This window comes from Eptatretus burgeri, chromosome 5 (genome assembly GCF_056783735.1).
Source record: "Eptatretus burgeri isolate ZD-2024b chromosome 5, Ebu_testis_v1, whole genome shotgun sequence".
Classification (NCBI taxonomy): domain Eukaryota; kingdom Metazoa; phylum Chordata; class Myxini; order Myxiniformes; family Myxinidae; genus Eptatretus; species Eptatretus burgeri.
Genome location: NC_140965.1, coordinates 81,858,137 through 81,878,945, shown reverse-complemented (window position 1 = coordinate 81,878,945; position 20,809 = coordinate 81,858,137). Strand labels below are relative to the sequence as shown.

Here is a 20,809-nt window from a genome sequence, read left to right as displayed (position 1 = left end):
AGGTAATTATATTACTTTTATTTAGAAGCGGCAGGCTAAGGCCTACTTATCCGTCACCCCTAGTTGAGCAGTGAATTTCAGTTGTAAATTTGGTTTGGAAATGGGGTAACAGGGAGAGAGGTAATTGGGAAATAAGGAGAAGAGAAGAAGATTACAAGCAGTGTGATAGATGCTTGATGTGGGTCATATATTGGAAATAGCGAGTAGTCAATGTTGTAGGAAGTGAGAGTAAGTAACTCACATGAAGTTACAGGTATCCCCCGCTTAACGAAGGTTCATATAGTAAAGGTTCACAACAATGAATGGTTTCATTTAGGACTATTCATCACTTAACAAAGGTCTTCGTTCACTACAACGAAGCAGCCGTTACAGTGTCATGGTGATTGTGCAATGTCACTTACATGGGGATGATAAGTACAATATGCTTTTCCACTGATTAACTTTTCAATAGGGTGATTAACTTTTCAATGGGGGTGGGGGAGGGGGGGGGGCTAACTTTTCAGAAGGCTTGTGAATAATTAACTTTTCAGAATGAAAGGGTTAAAAACAACCACCTCGTGTTTCCGAGTTTCTGCCTTCATTCGTACAGAAACTTCGACTCAAGATTGCTTTGGTAAGTGTTACAACTAAATTAACTTTATTATTGTTACTGTCTCTATTAGGTAAACTAGTGAGGGCCCGTAGGTGCAGGCCCGTAGGTGCGTGCCCGTAGGTGCGTGCCAGTATGTGCAGCTTCGTTCCTTCGCTCTCGTAAACGACGACTGGATTGGGGCATTTTTTCAATTAGATCGGACCAACCGTATCATAAATGGCCATAACTTGGGAAACATACTCAGGTCCCCAGCGTCAATTGTGACATCATATCAAACGAAGAAGAAGGAGAATTGTGACGCCCCCTCTCTCTCGCCCCTCTCTCACCCCTCTCTCACCCCCTCCTCTCTCCCCCTCTCTTGAATTGTGACGCCCCCTCTCTCTGATCCTCCTCTCTCCCTCCCTCTCTCGCCCCCTCTCTCGCCCCCCTCTCTCCCCCCTCCTCTCTCACCCCTCTCTCTGTAAATGTATTCAAAAATGTCTACCAAGCACAATTAATTCAAACCTTGGGGAAAAACAGCTTTCAAACCCTTGGGAAACAGCTGTTTCCCTTTGGAAAATTCAAACCTTGGGATTAATTAATAATTTGAAGAATTAATTCAAACCTTGGGAAAAAACAGCTTTCAAATCTTGGGAAACACTTGGGAAACAGCTGAAACGGATGAAGAATGATATCAAACCTTGAAAAGGCACATACTCAGGTCCCCAGCATCGATTGTGACATCATACCAAACGAAGAATTGTGACGTCAATCGTGCAAAAAATAAATAAATAAACATTAATTGTGAGGTCATTCGTGATGTCATAGCACCATGTCCTGTCATTGGTTGACAGACTTATTGGTCATAATTGCTTGACAGACAATATATAGGTCGTTATTGGTTGACAGACATTGGTCATTGTATCACGTTATTCTTTTTATTACTGCCAATTATTGTGCTATTATTATTATTATTAATATGCTGTTATCATTATTCTGAGAAATCTTTAGGAAAAAAATGGCATGGTAAGGTGGAACGTCACTTCAGTTGCGATATATACACCTTTCCAACACTGAAAAAAGCAATGAAATGGCCGTAACTTGGGAACCGCTCGTCCGATTAATATCAAACCTTGAAAAGGCACATCCGCGGGTCCCCGGCAATATTCCTGGCAAGTTTCAATCAGATCGGACTGGCGGTTGTCGAGAAACGGCGGTCACAGACAGACAGACAGACAGACAGACAGACACACACACACACACACACACACACACACACACACACACACACACACACACACACACACACACACACACACACACACACACACACACACACACACTCTGCAATAATAATATTATAATGTCACTTGCAACTAAAACCATCGTTATACCAAGCATATGGCTTTGCTTTTAGACCGAAACATTACGGTTAGGAAACGAAGTGTCATTTTCCCAGAGTAATGGAAAACGAGCTCCTACATAATGAAGGTTCACATAACGAGGGGTTATAAAGGTATTCATTAAGCGGGGGATACCTGTAGTTATTGCAAGGTTGAAATAACGGACACTTTACAGGAAGTATCAAAGTGAGAATAATTTGTAGACAAAAGTTGGTTATGTTTGTGGAGTGAGTCTGGAGAGGAGATTGGCAATGGTGAGGGTGTAGCAAGTGGAGGCAGTGGTGAGAGTGTAGTGGGTGCAGGCAGTGGTGAGGATGTGAGGGTGAAGCAATAGAGTTGGGTAGGAATGAGGTCTGGGAGAAGATGTTGGTTGTGGAACACCTCGGAGAAAATTATGTAGGGAATGTTTACTTGGAGAATTTGAAGAATAGGTACAGGATATTGGGGAAGCAACCGTAAGCAAAGGACATGGCAAACGGGCCTGGGAACTTACCCATTGTTGTGGACTTAGCTGGCGGTAGCGGTCATTTTTACATGACCCACAGGACTTGAACCGCGTAACTGGAATGGACCCACAGCTTCAACAATTGTTGTCAAGAGTGGGATCTGGACACTGACTCAGCTGACATTAACAATTGGTGTCAGCTTGAGTGGGATAATTGGACTGGAGATGCAAATTCTCGCACCTCAAAGCTAAAGTGCAGAGCAGCATTCAAAACTTTTTTGCAACCAAACCACCACACTGTTGAACCTGGATGAGCAGAACCAGGGGGGCACAACAGAGTCAACCCCCATTCCTACCTGGTAGCTCCATGAACCCCAACCAGCTAGATCGGTGCGGCCAGATGAACTTGAGGGAAGCAGATAACCCAGGCATGATGGCCATGTTTGAACAGATGGTGGCCATGATGCAGGGTTTTATTGGTTAAAGTGTTGCCAAGAGGAAGGCTGATAGGGAATCCCAGAGGAAAGAAAGAGAGGTTGATCGGAAAAGAATAAAGGCTGAAAGGCAGAGGAGGGAGGATGAAGGACGGGCCTACAGAATAAAGGCCGAAAGGCAGAGGAGGGAGGTTGAAGGACGGGCCTACTCTCCAGAAATTGAGGCCAGATTGGAGGTCCAGTTGGAGGCCAAATAACAAAGACGAGCAGAAATATATGAGGAATCGCAAAGGGGAAAAAATGCTATCGTGGCCAAACTGAAGGCTGACTGGGACAGACTGTGGGTGTGGCATACGGGACACATGGACGTACAGGACACGGAGAAGAAGGTGGTGGTCGATAAGGCCAAGGGTAAAATAAAGGGGAAGACAAAGATATAAAGAAGATTGGGTACAGCGCCAGTATGAGAGATAAAATATATCAAATCAGAGCCAGTGGGGAGATGTATAGGGGGACTACACCGGGAATGTTTTTCTTGTATACATAGTAGAGGCTCGTGGAAGAGCTAGTGCAAGAAAAGTGAATGGATCCAAGACAACAAGGCAAAGGGAACAGCAAAGAGAGGGGGAAAACAGCAACAGCAAACCCGGAGACGGTGGGAGGCAGACAAGCAATAGGTGCGGGTTGGAATGGGAGGGGGGGTATGCATGGGGTGGACAAGATGGATACAGAAGGAAACTCTCAGGAGGGAAAACTGGAAACTTGGAAGGAGGAGGAATTGGGGTGGGGTGGGGTTAACGAGGGTAGAAAAGATCATGGTTTTGGATTAGCGACAATCTGAGATGGTGGTGAACAGCTGTTCTTGAAGACCAGGAGGGAAGAATGAGATTGAAGAGGACGTGGAAGTTGGTTCTCCAAGGTTTAGTGAGCATGCAAGGCTCCCACTTGGGGTGAGCCGAATGGTGAGTAGGGAATGCCATATGAGGAAGCAGGCATGCGAGCAGGTCCGTGGAGTATAGATAGGGATGGATTTAAATGCTTCCTCCAGGCTGTGCAGAAAACTCGGAGGATTAAGCAAACGTTGCGGCTTAGGCGCGTTTGTGCCCCCCCCCCCCCGTGAGCCTTGGAGGAAAGGAGGGAGCCAACAGGTAAATTTGGACTGCAAAAAACAACTGCAAAACAGCAGAAAGAAAAATTTGCAGTGTTCTCCATGCAAATTGGTGTAAAGGTGGGGGTACTGGTATATGAGGGGGTGTGGGGGCATGGAAGTTCTGAGTGGAGGCTGCATGAGGTAGCATACTGTGGAGCTTGCACGGTTTGTGCAGCGCACACAGCCGAAGTGGGCATGGAGACCGCAGCAGCAGGGTCGCATAGGAAATAATCCCTGGGACCCTGTGGGGTAATTTAGAAAGGTAAGAGACTGAAGTAGCTAGGTTGATGGAGACGTTTAGGATTAGAAGAGATTTTAGTTGACATGGCAAATTGAAGACATTTCAATTTGTAATGAAAACAGAATTGGAGATCATAAAAGCTCAAATCGTAGAAAATTGGAATTTGTATTTAAATTGGCTGATATTAGGCTTGGAGCTTTCCTCCTTCATCCTTTCTTCGTCCCAATGGGGTTTGGAATGAGTGAAGAGATGAATGAGGTGTACGACATGCATGGCAAAATTTATTAATAATGAAGAATTGAATGGGTGATGCGAATCTCCGCTTTTGTTAGCGGTAGGTAGATAGCGGAATTCAGCTGTTTTGGAATACTCGGGGACCCATTGGTCCATTGGACCAAATTGTCATTGGTATTCACGGCCTTGGGCGTTTTTGCTGGTCTGAACAAAAATAATAAGTTTCCCAGCCTGGATCCCTTGGAACCCTTGTAATAATTGGATGTCTTTTGGGGTCTTCAAAGGTTGAAGGGGTCTCAGCAGTCAAAAGGTACATTCCAATTGTACATTATTAATTTATAGACTACGTAATTAAGACACAAAAAGCATCTCACACTCACACACACACACACACACACACACACACACACACACACACACACACACACACACACACACACACACACACACACACACACACACACACACACACACACACACACACACACACACACACACACACACACACACACACACACACAATGCATTTATCATAGTGGAATGGCGTGCTGGTGCTGGAAAAAGTGGAGTTTTCTTTATATATACATGGTCTAGGCTGATGGAAGAGCTCAGACACAGAACAGAACAGGACACAACATAACAAAGGGAACAGCAGGAGAAAGTGAAAACGCCAATTGCAGGGAGGAGGTGGGCGGTAACGATGGGGGAGGGGGGAAGGTAATGAGGGGGAAGGTAACGGAGACAGACAAACAAAGGATACAGGTCATGATGAGGGGTAGGGGAAAACGCAAGGGGTGGTCAAGATGGATACATAAGCAAAATTTTGGGTGGGATGGGGGTAGTTTAATGGGTGTAGAAAATATGGCTTTGGATGGGAGCTGACATGAGATGGTGGTGAGCAGCTGTCTTGAAGACCCAGAGGGAAAAATTGAGATTGAAGAGAGTGTGAAAGGTGGTTCCACAGGTGAGAAAGGAGAGGAATAAATGAGTAGATGTGAGCAATGTTTCTGGATTTAAGCAGTTTCTTGAGGAGAGGGATGGTGATGGACCACATGCATCCTGCAGATAGTTGGGGGTGGGAGGACAGAGCATGGAGAGGGCAAAGGGTGCAAGACCAGAAATGAGGCGGAAGAAGACAGACCACCGACCTGTCGGCGATGGCGAAGTGATGGGCCCATAGACTCCGGTTCATCATGAGAGATTCCAATTCTTTTATTGCAAAGTGTAAGAGTTTGTTGAAGGGCTGGGCATGTGGCTCATGGTGTGTAGGAATTTGGAGAATGGTGCCTTGAGTGCTGGGAGCATACTGGCCCAGAGCAGGCCATGGGCCCTGAAGGGTATCCAGTTTTGTGGGCTCCAGTATCCCGGGAGTGGACCCGAGGTGTCACCTGCCAGGGATGCACAGGGAGGAAGCCAGAGAGTGTTCCCCCAGAAATCAGCTAAGAGCAGTAAAGCTTAACGGTTGCTCCAGCATCCTGGGGAGTGTCACATTTGAGTCAGTTGCCCCTGCAGAGGGAGCCACATGGCCCAGCCATGAGATTGTGCAAAGGCACAGAGAGAAAATGAAAGTGTGAGACTGTGGTATTGGGAGTTGCATGAATATTAATGAATGCATGATGAACCGGAACTGACGAGGCGGAACCGAGAGTGATGTGAGTGGGCTGTCGAGTGAGGGGACAGCAGGAGACGCCATTAAAAGCAGTGTAGCTAAAGATCCTTCGTGTGGGCTGACTTTGCGAAACAACAGAGACCCAAAGTTGGTAGAGTAACTGCACGCAGGGTGGTAGGTAAATGGGTTACATCGAACGATAGTAGAGGGTTAAATTTAATTTTGAAAAATATTTTTGATGATGTTAGAAAAGTTAGAGGTGCTCCTCCTTCACACCATTGCTACCTCTGCCATCGAAGGTGGACAGAGGTTATGTTTTCACCCCTGTCTGTCTGAGAGCAGGATATCTCAAAACGTTATGGAGGGATTTGGACAAAACTTGGCAGACAGATTGGGAGCTTGATAATCCAGAAGCAACGACCCGAGAAAATTAAAGAATTCAACACCTCCAACAGAAAAGATTAGACTTGACAGGATATTAGAATAGACCCTCACCTCCAGTTAGCATGTGGTTTCAAATATTGGTATCATTAAAATTCTAGAGGCGATTATATATGCTAAGGATCCATCACTGTGATCCGATAAAATTTAATGGGGAGGCGTAACGTAAATATGAATATCTTTGTCCAGACTCGAGCCACCTGGGTGTAATTGATTAGGTGAGAGCTAATTGGTTATTCACTCCATTCACAGGTGAGAGATGTGGGTGGGTCTTCGTTTTTCATTTATATGTTGACTTTTGACGTGTACACGTGGTACATGTTTGGGAGCCTCGTTGGTATGCATTTCTGTCTGTGCTGTCGCTGATGATTCGCCAAAAAGCGATGAAACCGGTCCGGCAGCTGAGAGGTTGTGTAGCATTGGGATTCTCATGTGTGTACTATTTGTGAACATTTTTACAGATGTGGAGGAACTCTGTGGAGATGTGGAGGATACGGTCAACGATTGACCGTATCCTTGCTCTTCGTGTCCTCACCGAACGCAGACGAGCGTTTCGGCAGGGGCTCCTTGCAGCCTATGTTGATCTCTGTAAAGCGTTCGATTAAGTGAATCGGGATGTCCTCTGGAGGATTCTTGGTCTTCGTGGGGTGCCACCAAAACTGATCGATCTGATGTCTGAACTCTACTCTGGTACTGAGAGTGCTGTGAAGTGTGGTGGTACCATCTCTGACTTATTTCCAGTTGTTACTGGAGTTCGTCAGGGGTGTGTACTGGCCCCCACACTTTTCAGCACTTGTATGGACTGGATTTTAGGGAGGATGTCGGAGAGATCAAGCTGCGGTGCATCGTTTGGGAATGTCAAGATCTCGGACCTTGATTTTGCAGATGATGCAGTCATCTTTGCGGAGACTTTAGATATCCTTTTGGGGGCCCTCAAGGTGCTGAATGAGGAGTCGGAGCCACTGGGATTACGGGTTTCTTGGGTCAAAACTAAGATCCAGGCTTTCAGTGACATCTTGGATGCTGCTGTCCTGTCTGTGTCTGTCTGTGGTGAGGATGTTGAGGTCGTGGAGAGATTCACTTACCTTGGCAGTGATATTCATGTCTTTGCTGGCTGTGAGTCAGAGGTCAATAGACATCTGGGTCGGGCCTGGGGAGTCATGGATTCACTGGATCATGGGGTGTGGCGCTGCCGGTACCTGTGCGGGAGGACGAAAGTCCGAGTCTTCAGGTCCTTGGTACTTCCAGTCTTGCTCTATGGATGCGAGACTTGGACTCTGACCAAGGATCTGAGACGGAGACTTAATTCCTTTGGTACCAGGTCTCTTCGGAGAATCCTTGGCTATCGCTGGTCGGATTTTGTGTCCAACGAGCGGTTGATGAGAGAGACTCGGATGAGATTTGTTACCTGCATAGTCCGTGAGCGTCAGTTGCGGCTGTATGGACATGTGGCTCGTTTTCCTGACGCTGATCCTGCTCACCAGATTCTCTCAGAGAGGGAGTCTCATGAGTGGAGGAGGCCAGTGGGCCGACCATGTGCCTCGTGGTTGCAGTAGGTTGACCATCATCTCAAGGAGATGGGGATGGGCCTGGCATCTGCCTGGGGGATGGCCAGACGGAGGCCCCTGGAGTACCGGCGGAAAGTGGACGCAGCGACGCGCTGTTCTGGCACATGCTCCCATACCTGACCTGACCTGAGGAACTCTGGGAAGAGTTTGACACAGCAAAGGGCTTTCCTTGGGTAGCCTTTCATGGTTGCTTTGTGCAGCTTCTTCAGCTCAAAGAGCATGGGAGGAGTCAATTTATTTTTATAATCCTAGCCACCTGGGTTTAATTTATCAAGTGAGAGCTAATCGGTTATTCCCTCTATTCACAGGTGAGAGATGTGGGTAGGTCTTCATTTTTCATACACACACACACACACACACACATATATATATATATATACATCTATATATATAAAGTTGAAAGTGTGTCTGTGTGTGTGTTTGCCTGTGACCTATGCACGCGAAAAGTACTGGACTGATCCTCACCAAACTTCACATGCTGACAGAACATGTACCCGGGAGTGTCCCGATGTAAAAGAATTGTACTTCCGACTTGCAGTTTCCGAATTATGACGTCATCACCTGATTTCGTAACGTTAATTTTTCAAGTTCAACCGATTGACATGGGGCCAACGCCATTTGCAATAGAATGAAAAAATAATGCTGCAGTCAATTGAAGACAATGACTTCCGACTTCCCGGTTTCCGAATTATGACGTCATCACCTGATTGCGTCACGTTAATTTTTCAAGTTCAGCCGATTGACATGGGGCCAACGCCATTTGCAATAGAATGAAAAAATAATGCTACAGTCAATTGAAGACAATGACTTCCGACTTCCCGGTTTCCGAATTATGACGTCATCACCTGATTGCGTAACGTTAATTTTTCAAGTTCAGCCGATTGACATGGGACCAACGGAATTTGCTAGAGAATGAGAATTAATTAAGTTGCAAATGATGACATGAAACCAGCCTCACATTGTTGAGGCATTATGGTTTTTTTTATCTGATGCGGCAATAAATCTTAACAATTTTGAACTAGAGTCTTCTGCATATAAAACATGGCGGGGAAAATATAATATTATAGTGGTGATGAAAAAAATAATAATGGTGGCAGCCTCTACAATTTTACAATTAACTGTGACATATACTCCTTCAGACCCGCCGTCATCCACGGGATTCCTGTGCGGAGCACGGGTATCCCTGCTAGGATATATATATATATATATATATATATATATATATATATATATATATATATATATATATATATATATATATATATATATATATATATATATCTTCTGCATATTATAGTGTTTTTTTTTTAAGTGTACTAAGGCTGAGTATGATCATTGCGTGTTGCATTAATCCTGAAAGTGTAACAAATATGCTGCAATTATCACAGTTGACATTTATGAGATTCTCTAATGACAGAAAGACATGTTCCATGAAATAAGTTACGTTACAGCTTGCTCTCGACCATAATTGATCGTTGGTTCCTGACACTTCTTGTTCCAGCTTTCACCCTTTTTACATGAATCTGCAAAGGTCACCATATCATCTAGAGGAAAAAAACAAACAAATCACTATCAGCATCAAACTAGTGGTATTCAGAAGGCAAAAATAGTTTCCTTTCATAGCAATACTCAAAAAGAAAATAGCACTCAAGAAATGGCAATGGATTATGGTTGTATTCATCATTTGTAAAAGTATTAAGATTAGATTGATGCAGTGTTCTGGCTTAAAAAACAAGTTTTTTATTCTGCTTCAAACAACCTAATCACCCTCATGACATGATGGCATTATGCTTCTCAGAATGTAGAGAGAAGATAACAAAAAGTATGACTTCATTTTCACAAACTTAGAAATAAACTAGATTAAAAAGATCAAAATGATCAGAATGCCTTAGAAATGAAAAGTAAGACAAATGGGTTACTTGATTCGAGTCTCGTGCTGCATCAAACTGTGAAAAAGACAAGAGCGAGTATACAATGGCCAACAACATGTGGTATATAGCATGTCTCTCGGAGTTGTGTACAACTGTTGTTTGAAACAAGACAGCCTCCAAGCAGTAACAAACTTTACAAAGAGTCATTTGAAGTACCTAAAAAAGCCATCCCTTTGGATCCCAGATACTAATCAGAATCGTGCCTAGCTATAATACTTGGGAGATTTCCAAAAAAAACCACGATGTTGCAAGATTGGGGATGGCAGGATAGTTGTGGGTAGTACATCTGTTTACACCTGCATCTTCAGAGCTGTCTGCACCTGCATTTGTTCCCCTATCGAGTCAAATCTTACGAAAATTGCCATGCTGGTGAAATTTCAAAGCATGCCTTTATTGTGATGAAGGCATAAAGCTGGCGCCCAGTCTGCACTTGCAATTCCAAGTGTTTTTATCCAAAATAATAAGCCATTGTGTTGTCGTTACCCTGACCAAAATCAATGCAGAGAGATGAGTAGAATAGGTCAGTCAATCATATAAAGTGATGTGGATGTAATATGAGAGAAAAGGTGAAAATAGGGTGAGTAAAGAGAAGATTTATAATGATCAATTACCATGAGTTGAAAGTGTGGATATGGCACTAGAGTGATGCTTCTCTCCGAAAACAATGTAAAATCAGTGAAAAATAAATCACTATCAAAGATAAAAAAAATAATTCAGCATTTTTCTTGATAAGACATTCCTCAAAACCAGATTATTTTTGTGCAGCCTTGCTTTTCTCACTCAGAAGCATATGCAGCCACAGACATATGCTTCTAGTCCAGTGAAGTCTCAGGGTTACAATAACTTATTCTGGGCACATGTAATTTTTCATAAGCAATAGAGAAGAGGTAAAATGAAGGAAGGGAGAGCAAAGGTGTTGCGATATGCACTTTTGCTGTGGCAAATCAGGGTGCAATCAGGGCGTGAACAGCATGTAAAACTAACCGTCATCAAGCGAAAAACAAACCAACACTTCTACATCACATGACTACCCAGAATATCATGAAATTATATCTGTAGACTATAAGAAATCGCTCGTTAAACCTCAATTAATGTGAAATAATTTACAATAGCTCAAAGCAAAATATTCGACAATAATACAGGATACAATAAGTTGACATCCCTAATCACACAAACGAACCAGAAAAATGGAAATAACTCCCGAGGTCAAACCATACATGTTCTACCGCAAATGCTGGACCACCAACTACAGTGATATAGGTCTCGAGTCCATTTTTTGGGGGGACTTGGAATGCCAAGGACTCAGTCGGCCTGATTCCGGCTCGAGTCTGGCAAAACTTAGTGTACAGTAAAACTTTTAGTGTGTAGTAGTTTTTACTACTACTTTTACACACACTTTTAGTGTGTAGTAATACATAATTTAAATATAATAGTAGATAGTAGAAAAATCGTGCAAATTATGATACAAGCATCAAATTTGGCATTTCTCTTCTGCAGGGCTTTCTGATCAAATATGCCTGAATGGCCATTTGAAAATCCAAGATGGCGGCCATTTTTCAAGATGGCCGCCAAATTAGCCTCCCGAAGTTGACTTTTTGCTTAGAAGTATTTGGAGTTGTCCGATTTGCATGATCTAAGTGTGGATTCCTATGTTTTCAAGCCTGCTGGAGTGGATTTTCCTGTTTTTAAAGCCCCCGACACTTTTTCTGATTTTGCACATTTATTTATGATTTTCATACGTTTGCATGACTTAACATTTATGTAGTAGTAGCTACATATGCATGGGGTGTAGGGGTGTAGTATTAGAGGTAGTACCTTTGTTTCAGCAGTCAGCCACATCCCCTGATGGACTACTGGCACTGGTCCTCATCACTGGCCCAACTCTCATCTATGGCTCCAAGAAGTTGCTCGTGCACGGCATCGGTCACACCCTGGTAAACCACGTTGGCTCGTGGGATAAACAAGATGAGGGTAACACACAGAAGGTCTCTGCGTGTGATGGAGTACATCTAGCTACAAATTTTCGAAGTGCACGAAGTTGATGAAACAGATGTGCTGATTGAATCCAGGCCACTTACCAGTTCTTTAATCAACATTTCCAGTTCATCACCAAGTAAGAATTTCTTGAAGGAGTGATTGTCGGGCACTACCAAGGCACATTGGTGACATCACTGCTGTGAAACTCAGCATGGGGTTCAGTGTCAGCTAAGTAGGAATTGTATGTTGGCATCATTGTTGTCATCATACTGCAACAACTTACTAGTGTCCCAAATGTTGCCTAATCAACCCCGGATCAGTTAGGAAGCCGCACCTGAATCGACAGGACGTGCCAGCGCAGGAGAGCCAAGCCAAGGATAACGGGGTTTTAGTTATCTGGATGGTGTACAGATTGCACGGGACTTGTCACTGGATGAACGATCGGACTAGGTGTAGGGCAGATGCATAAACCTAGTTGTATCCCATACAGGAAAGTGTCCATTATACATGTACAGGGTGGTAAAAGGATAAACCCTCGACCCTGAATGTCACACTGGCCATGGATGCGAGTTCTACTGGTAAATCATAGAACACTGTCTGGACCAAGTGTTGCCTATGTCAGGAGGTTAAGAAAGAAGATCTAAAGTCCCCCCAGGCCAATCCTGCCAAAGAGGAGGTGATGGGTATATGAACTTGGCAAGGAATATTCCTCTGTTTCACTCACTCAATGCACTACCAATCAAGCTAGACCCTGCAAGACTTGACGAAGGTGGTGGGATAGAGGAAACCTTGAGACAAAACAAGGCACGGTATCATGAGAGTTGCAGGCTTCTATTTAACAACACAAAGTTACACAGAGCTGAAAAAAGATCAATCCCTGCAGGTGCTAGTGATGAGGGCAGTAGAAGCAAGATCCCACGAAAGGTCCAAGAAGCTAAAACACAAGAATGTTTTCTTTGCGAAACCCAAGGGGGTGAGCTTAGAGAAGCAATGACAATGAAATTGAATAAGAGAATAAACAAATGTGCAAAAACACTCAGTGATAGAAAACTCCTTGCCAAACTGAGTATGACATGTATGACAGATCAAGCGCAGCCACTGGTGTGGACGGAGCAAGACTGGATCTCGTTGCCTGCAAGCAAAGCCCGTACAACTCAATTCCACCAACACAGACAGCCCTCAGAGAACATGCAAAGCATGCGGCCTATCAGGCTGGGATCATCTGGGACCAGGCAACCATCTCCAGTCCAGACACGAGCAGTCCCGCTGAATGGGGATGGACACAGAAAGGAGAGACGTGGCAGATATGTTGGACAACACTACCCCCTATTGCAGCCAGCTGTTAGGAACTGACCAAGTGTTCCTGTAAGAAAGGTTGTAACCGGAGATGCAAGTGCTTTCAGTCAGTGCTCCCCTGCACAGCACTCTGCAGCTGCATATGTGGACAGTAGCAGCTGGAGGAACATTTACATGGTATGCATAACTTTGAACATTTACTAGCCAGGGCCCGGTTGCAGAAAGGCCTCCGCTTCATATGACAATCATTAAAGTGGTGCAAAATCAGAAAAAGTGTGTCAGGGGGCTTTAAAAACAGGAAAATCCACTCCAGCAGGTTTGAAAACATAGGCATCCACACCGACATCATGCAAATCGGACAACTACAAATACTTTTAAGCAAAAAGTCAACTTCGGGAGGCTAACTTGGCGGCCATCTTGAAAAATGGCCGCCATCTTGGATTATCAAATGGCCAATCAGGCAGATTTGATTAGAATCACCTGGAGAACAAATGTGACAAATTTGATGCTTGTATCATCATTTGCACAATTCCTCTCAAAAATTGCTGTTATCTGCCCCACTAAAGTAGCTGGTTTAAGATCCTAGGGTCTTGAGTTCAAGCCCCTGTCATGATGTTGAGATAACACCAGGTGGGTTGACTCAGCCTGTCTTCTTTCTGAGGTCCAGCAAAATGAGTACCAGCTTACTGGTACCAGGGGGCACTGCATTAACGGCACAGCCATGCCTCCAGAAAATTATGCAGCCAAGCAGCCACTGGCTGCATACGAATAAATAAACAAACCATGATAAACATGAGTGGGCAGAGAGAGCTCCCCCTGCCTCAAACCAATGTTCATGCAGAACTCTGACATCCGAGGAACAACCAAAAGTCTTCCCTTTGTTCCATTGTCCACGAACCTAATTTCTTCTGGTCCTCCCTTCCATATCAGTGTCACCATCACCATCTCTCTCGGGACAATGTCATCAGACTTCTCCAGGTCATGTTGCACCTCAACCTCTCCTCCACCAGCTGTGTGTGTAAACATCCCATCCATCACTCCACTACCCTTTCTAAACCTGTTGCTCTTCACCGATCTCCATCTCCATACTCCTCTTTATGTCACCATCCTGAATCATCTCCAGTACCTTCATGACACAACTAAAGGCCCTGTCACACCTTGACGATTGAGACAGCATATGCCGACGTATGAAAAATTTGTCTAAAATGCTGGCACACGTCAAATACGTTATGGGTAAGTTTTGTATACGTTAAGAGCACGCTGGCATACTTCGTAGTACGCCAAGCTCGTCGCCAAATTTTAACATGCTTGAAATTTTTCGACGTATGCCAGCATATGACTCACACGTTCCGCATACACTGGTCATAAGTTGTAGGCACGTTACGCGATCGTTGACACACGTCGACACACGTTACTTGTAAGTTACTCATAAGTCGAAACACGTCGAGGGAATGTTTAGCGTCAGTGTTCCAGACTCCATGTTTTTTTTGTTTTTTATTCTTCGGCATGACGGTGATGTTGACACTTCGATTTCTAGTGCGGTTATAATATAATATAATTAAAAGGCTGCCGCTCAACGATTTAAATCATAACCGCACTAGAAATCGAAGTGTCAACATCACCGTCATGCAGAAGAAAAAAAAAAAACATGGAGTCTGGAACACTGACGGGTTCCTCCTGTGTGAAGCCCATTTTAAAATACCAATTCCCCTAAACGCTGCCAATACGCCATTATACGGTAGCTGCAAGTTAGAAACACGTTCAGTAAGTTCTGTGGTCATTCGGAAGACGTCAAATACATCTACATACGTCAATATGCGTTGGAGATACGTTACTCATAGGTTCAAAGCACGTTGCTCATAGGTTCTAAGCACATTACTCATAGGTTAGAAATAAGTTTCGGGTATGCTAAACATTACCTCGACGTGTTTCAACTTATGAGTAACTTACAAGTAACGTGTGTCAACGATCGCATAACATGCCTACAACTTATGGCCAGCGTATGCGGAACGTGCGAGTCATACGCTGGCATACGTCGAAAATTTTTCAGCATGCTTAAAATTTGTCGACGTACTCAGCATACTACAACGTATGCCAGCGTGCTTCAGCGTGCTCTTAACGTATACAAAACTTACCCATAACATATTTGACGTGTGCCAGTGTATTCGGCAAATTTTTCACACGTCGGCATACGCTGGCTAAAACGTCAAGGTGTGACAGCGGCTTTACACTTCGATGTCTAGTGCGGTTATGATTTGAATCGTCGAGCCGCAGCCTATTAATAGCCTACGCCACGTGATCGTTGGCGATACGCTGCTGCACGCTATGCATAAGTTAGACTATCGTTGGGCATAGGTTGTGAATGCCGACAACACGCTAAGCATTCGTTGGTATAAGTTATCTATATGTTATCGAAACGTTCTGTGGACGTTACTAATACGTTATGCATACGTCCAACTCGTTATGAATATGCTGCAAACTGGAAAAAACATCAATACTTCAGTGTACGCCAGCGTTTTACATACATTTTGATATATTGCCATACGCTGGCTAAAACGTCAAGGTGTGACAGGGCCCTAAGGAGCGTAATGTCTCTGTACTTCCTTGGATTTTGAACATCGTCCTTCCTTTTCCATAACAACACAATCAGCGTGCTCCTGCAATCTTCTGGGATCAAAGCCTCTCTCATACATCCATTCAACAGCCTCTTCGTCCAACTGACCTCCGGCTTCTCTTGCTGCAATTATCATCTCTGTACACACCTCATCAATGCCTGGCATTCTTTCCTTCATAATCTTGAATGCTGTCTGGAGGGGTGGTGATGGGGTTTAAAAGGTGTCGAAAAGATAATGGTTTTGGATGGGGGATGATCTGAGATGGTGGTGAACAGTTATCTTGAAGACCTGGAGGGAAGAATGAGATTGAAGAGAATGTGGAAGTTGGTTCCACAGGCAGGAAAAAGAGAAATACACAAGTGGAGGAGAGCAGTGACTGGATTTTGGGAGTTTCACTAGAACGGGATTGCTGGAGGACCACATGTGCCCTGCAGATACCTGTGGGGGACAATTCACAGAGAAGGCAGAAAGTGCAAGACCAGAAAGGAAGTGCAAGAAGACAGAGAGCCGACCGACCTGTTGGTGATGGCAAAGTGATAGACCAATAGAAATAGCTTCGTTGCAGGAGATTCCAATGATCTTGAAGGATATGGTTTACACGGCGTCAAGCTGAGCAAGGTGTAAGGCAGGGTTACCAGCTCAAAGGGGAGAGCAGGTCCACAGCACTAACTCCACATAATAGTAACTAACTGTTAAGACTGCTAAGGTTTCTCAGTGGAGGAATAGACTGACAGAACTGTTGGACAGAATTGACTGAATAATTTGTGGCTATATTATTGTTACAGTAAATCCTCGCTTGACATTGTCCCATTTAAGATTGTTTAGTTATTAAGTTGCTGATATATTAGAGAACATACTCATTTAAAGTCGTTCACTATTCCATTATAAAGTCATTTTACCTCTAATTTAGTAACATGTATACTGGAGCTTCATTAAAACGAAGTGTTAGAGTCGTTTTACCTCTAACACCTTGTTTTAATGAAGCCACAAGTATACATCATACTGTAAATACTGGTGTATAGGCCGTACACCTGGTATACTGGTGTTTAAGCCCACCCAGAGTACGTGCAATATGGGCCTTATATATACCGAGCTGTGCACCGATAATATCGGTAGTTGTGTCACCCTCTCCAATCTCAGGTGTTTGACAAGTACGGTCGTGATCCACCTGACTAGCTGCCATGTTTTTATATGTAAAACTGATGGAAACATCCTCAAGTGCATTGATAACATCAGTGGGTCCTAGGCTGAAGTTACTCAGGTGTGCATGAATGGTGTGTGGAGGAGGTTGTGGCGTGGATGTGTGAATGACTTGAAAGGATTTGAAGATGTCCCAGCTATGAAGAAAGTTATCCTCGGCTTAGCCAATAAAGTGGGTTTTGATGAGGTGGAAGAAGCCGACGTTGCACATAAACTTCTTATAAACTAAATCAATAAAACATAAACTTCGACGTCTTTTTATAAACTCAATTTCTCTTTATTTTCATTCCAAACATCATCATTCCAATCATAAATTAATACGACACCATGAATATAACAAAATAAAATGGTAATAAACAGAAATAATGTAAAAGATTATAAATGCCATTCCAATGTGTTAACCAATCCAGACGAATCTACCGGTGAGGAAAGGCGGACATGCAACACCGACGTACACACACAGTCCCCTGCCTGGTGGACATCTAATCATGGTAACGCGCTTGCAAGTTTTTGTATCCAGGTAACTTCTATAAAAAGGTGGACATGCAACACCGACGTACACACACAGTCCCCTGCCTGGTGGACATCTAATCATGGTAACGCACTTGCAAGCTTTTGTATACAGGTAACTTCTATAAAAATAGTTCATAATAACAACTACCATGGGAGTAATTCACATATTAAAATCGTGGTCATGATACGTTATTGCGTTGGCATTTCACCACATCTGGATGAAATGGGTTAATAAACGAATCAGCATATTGGAATAGCACCTCAATTCCAAAGCCTGGTGTTGGCTTAGTGGTTAGGGTAGCGGCTTGGGATCCTAGGGTCCTGAGTTCAAGCCCTGTTGGCCGCTGAATTAAAATACACCAGGCAGTTGACTCAGCCTGTCATCCTTCGAGGTCGGCAAAATGAGTAGCAGTGTACTGGTAAGGGCGACACTGTATCAGCGGCATAACCACGTCCCAACCAATGATGCAACCAGCAACCACAGGATGCACCCGATAGAGAGAGACCTAAATTCCACATCATCACAGCATGCCTTTCTGATGACGAACATACGGAAACTTCCATATGGGTTGTTACAAAAAATATGGATTTCCATAAAACACAGGAGTTTCACCCATACCATGCATGGTCAGGGTCAATTGTCCAAACAAAGCGGAGTTGCATCAAAGCGGACCATCGTGGTACCTGGTCATCACTGTCAGCAGTTATAAAGTGGCAGTTCTAGTTATGTCTATTATTAATTACGTAACACACCAGTACACAAACACCACACAAAATACACGACACAAAACTATACAAACACCACACAAAACAAGTCCTGGCAAGGGTCTGCAATCTCTGATTGCTCTTTTTCTTGTTCTCAATGCATTGTGGAATACTTAGAGAGTTTCCCAATGGAGTGTGTAATATTGGAGTTTGCTATGAATGTCCTTTGACAGCATAATAGTCATGTTAATACTGCTAAGATTTCTCAGTGATTTAAATAGACAAAAAGGTAATTATATGTTGGACAGAATTGCCTGAATAGGTTCTGATTATATTGTTTTTTTACTTCCAGTCGGTGTACGAATGAGTGACTCTGAGCTTATACACCACCCGTATGAGCAACAAAAATGCACATAACTTGTAGTTGTGTGAATATCATTATTTGCAAATCTCTACATACACTGTCTGGACCCAAGAGCTCTTAAATAAGATATCATTCAGCATCATTCTCGTATGTGCTGTGGTTACAATGTTTACCCTGTTTAGACACAATCTGGCAACTTGCATTTATATGTATATATCTATCTATATACAGTCATGCGCCACTTAACGATGGGGTTACGTTCTGAGAAACGCATTGTTAAGCGACGTCGTCGTTGTTCGAACATCATTTTTTTTTTCGTTTTCGAACACCGTACTTACACAAAACTACACACCTAGGCTATATGGTATAGCCTATTGCTCCTCGGATACAAACCTGTACAGCATGTTAATGTACTGAATACTGTCGGCAATTGTAACACGCATCCAAGAGAGATGGAAGACACGTTAGATTTACCTTCGTGCTGTTCATGACGGCCATCGGTGTTCTTAGCAGTAGCTTACAATCGCCTCTCGCATCGATTATAGAAAGATGAATAAATAGCGTTTGGATTTTATACACGTAATCATTGCATCGATGTTATAATTTATAAATGAAGAAACGAGCTCCTGTCAATTGTGATACATATATTTTCGGAACAGTGCGATTGTTTTAACAACATGAAAAGCTTCACCAAAAAGAAATTTGTGTTTTAATTTCGACTGTAACAACGATTTATTCGCGGAATTCTTCAATTCAAAGGTAATTTACTTGCTAGAAGGTAAACGTGCAAACATTGGTTCAGTTTGAAAGCCGATTTCCTTGAATCCCGATTTAGCACGACCCTGCTTTTTTCACCATGACATTTTATGGACTTCAACGATCGCATTATAACAGGGCCACACTGTCGTTTATTATCATTATGAAGTATTATGTACTGTACAGCGTACATAATTGTATGTGCTATTTATATACGACTGGCAGCGCTACGTCGGCTACATCACTCGGCGATAGGAATTTTTCAGCTACATTCTTTTTTCATTTTTTTTTTTCCAGAGCTGGCAGAGATCGGTCGTATATGCGATCCGTCGTTGCCCGGAACGTCGTTAAGCGGCGCATGACTGTATATATATATATATATATATATATATATATATATATATATATATATATATATATATATATATATATATATATATATATATATATATATATATATATATATTGTTACGGTTGCTGAAATTCGCAAACCACCATTCAGGTTCCCCAGAGATCAGTTATTTCGGTAAGTACGTGTTTTATAGATAGCCCTTCCCCCTAGTCGAACGGGTATTTAAATGTTCCTGCGCTGTGGTTTAATATTAATAGTCAGGTTTTCTTTTAGTTATTTTTTTACACCACCAACTACATCATCGACTCCACCGCTGACCGCACCGCATCGTCCTCGCCTTCGCTTCACTCCCGTCACCACACCACCTGGCCAATTGGGGGGTTTGCCGCCCGTTTTGGCGAATGAAAGGAATGACGAGGGCGCATGCGCAGAAGGTCGTCCGGTGTGGAGAAGGCGAAGTTCAGGGAGGAGCCACGCGGTGGCCCTCGACCAATCGGCGTGCAGCGGGTGGGGTGATCGCGACTCAGCCAATCCGGGCCCACGACGGGAGAGGGCAGAGTTGCGAGGAGGCGCCCCCCCAATTAGCCAATAAAGATGGTGTTCTTCACCGATCCCTGCATGTGTGGAGGAAGTTGAGTTGAATATATATATATATATATATATATATATATATATATATATATATATATATATATATATATATATGTATGTACTGTATATATATTCCTATATACCAGGAGGAAGTCTTCCACACCAGCCATGCCGTACACACACACACACACACACACACACACACACACACACACACACACACACACACACACACACACACACACACATATATATATATATATATATATATATATATATATATATATATATATATATATATATATATATATATATATATATATATATATATATATATATATATATATATATATATATATGGTCAATTTTATAAATATCCATGTTTCCTAATTCATAACTATCTTTGTAACTGT

The 20,809-nt window shown here is 43.2% G+C and overlaps 1 protein-coding gene across 10 annotated transcripts in view; it reads right to left on the bottom strand.

Annotated features, from left to right (window-relative positions):
- LOC147026824 (uncharacterized) overlaps window positions 1-20,809 on the bottom strand; it is a 117,365-nt gene that overhangs the window by 11,038 nt on the left and 85,518 nt on the right. For 3 of the 10 annotated variants that reach the window (XM_085882642.1, XM_085882640.1, XM_085882637.1), the window contains exon 5: window positions 9,541-9,640. In XM_085882642.1, the coding sequence (XP_085738768.1) occupies window positions 9,541-9,640 (100 nt within the window). Of the gene's footprint in view, window positions 1-9,540; window positions 9,641-19,941; window positions 20,420-20,809 lie in introns of those variants that run through there. The other 7 variants (XM_085882641.1, XM_085882639.1, XM_085882636.1 and 4 more) reach the window with 5 other exon arrangements.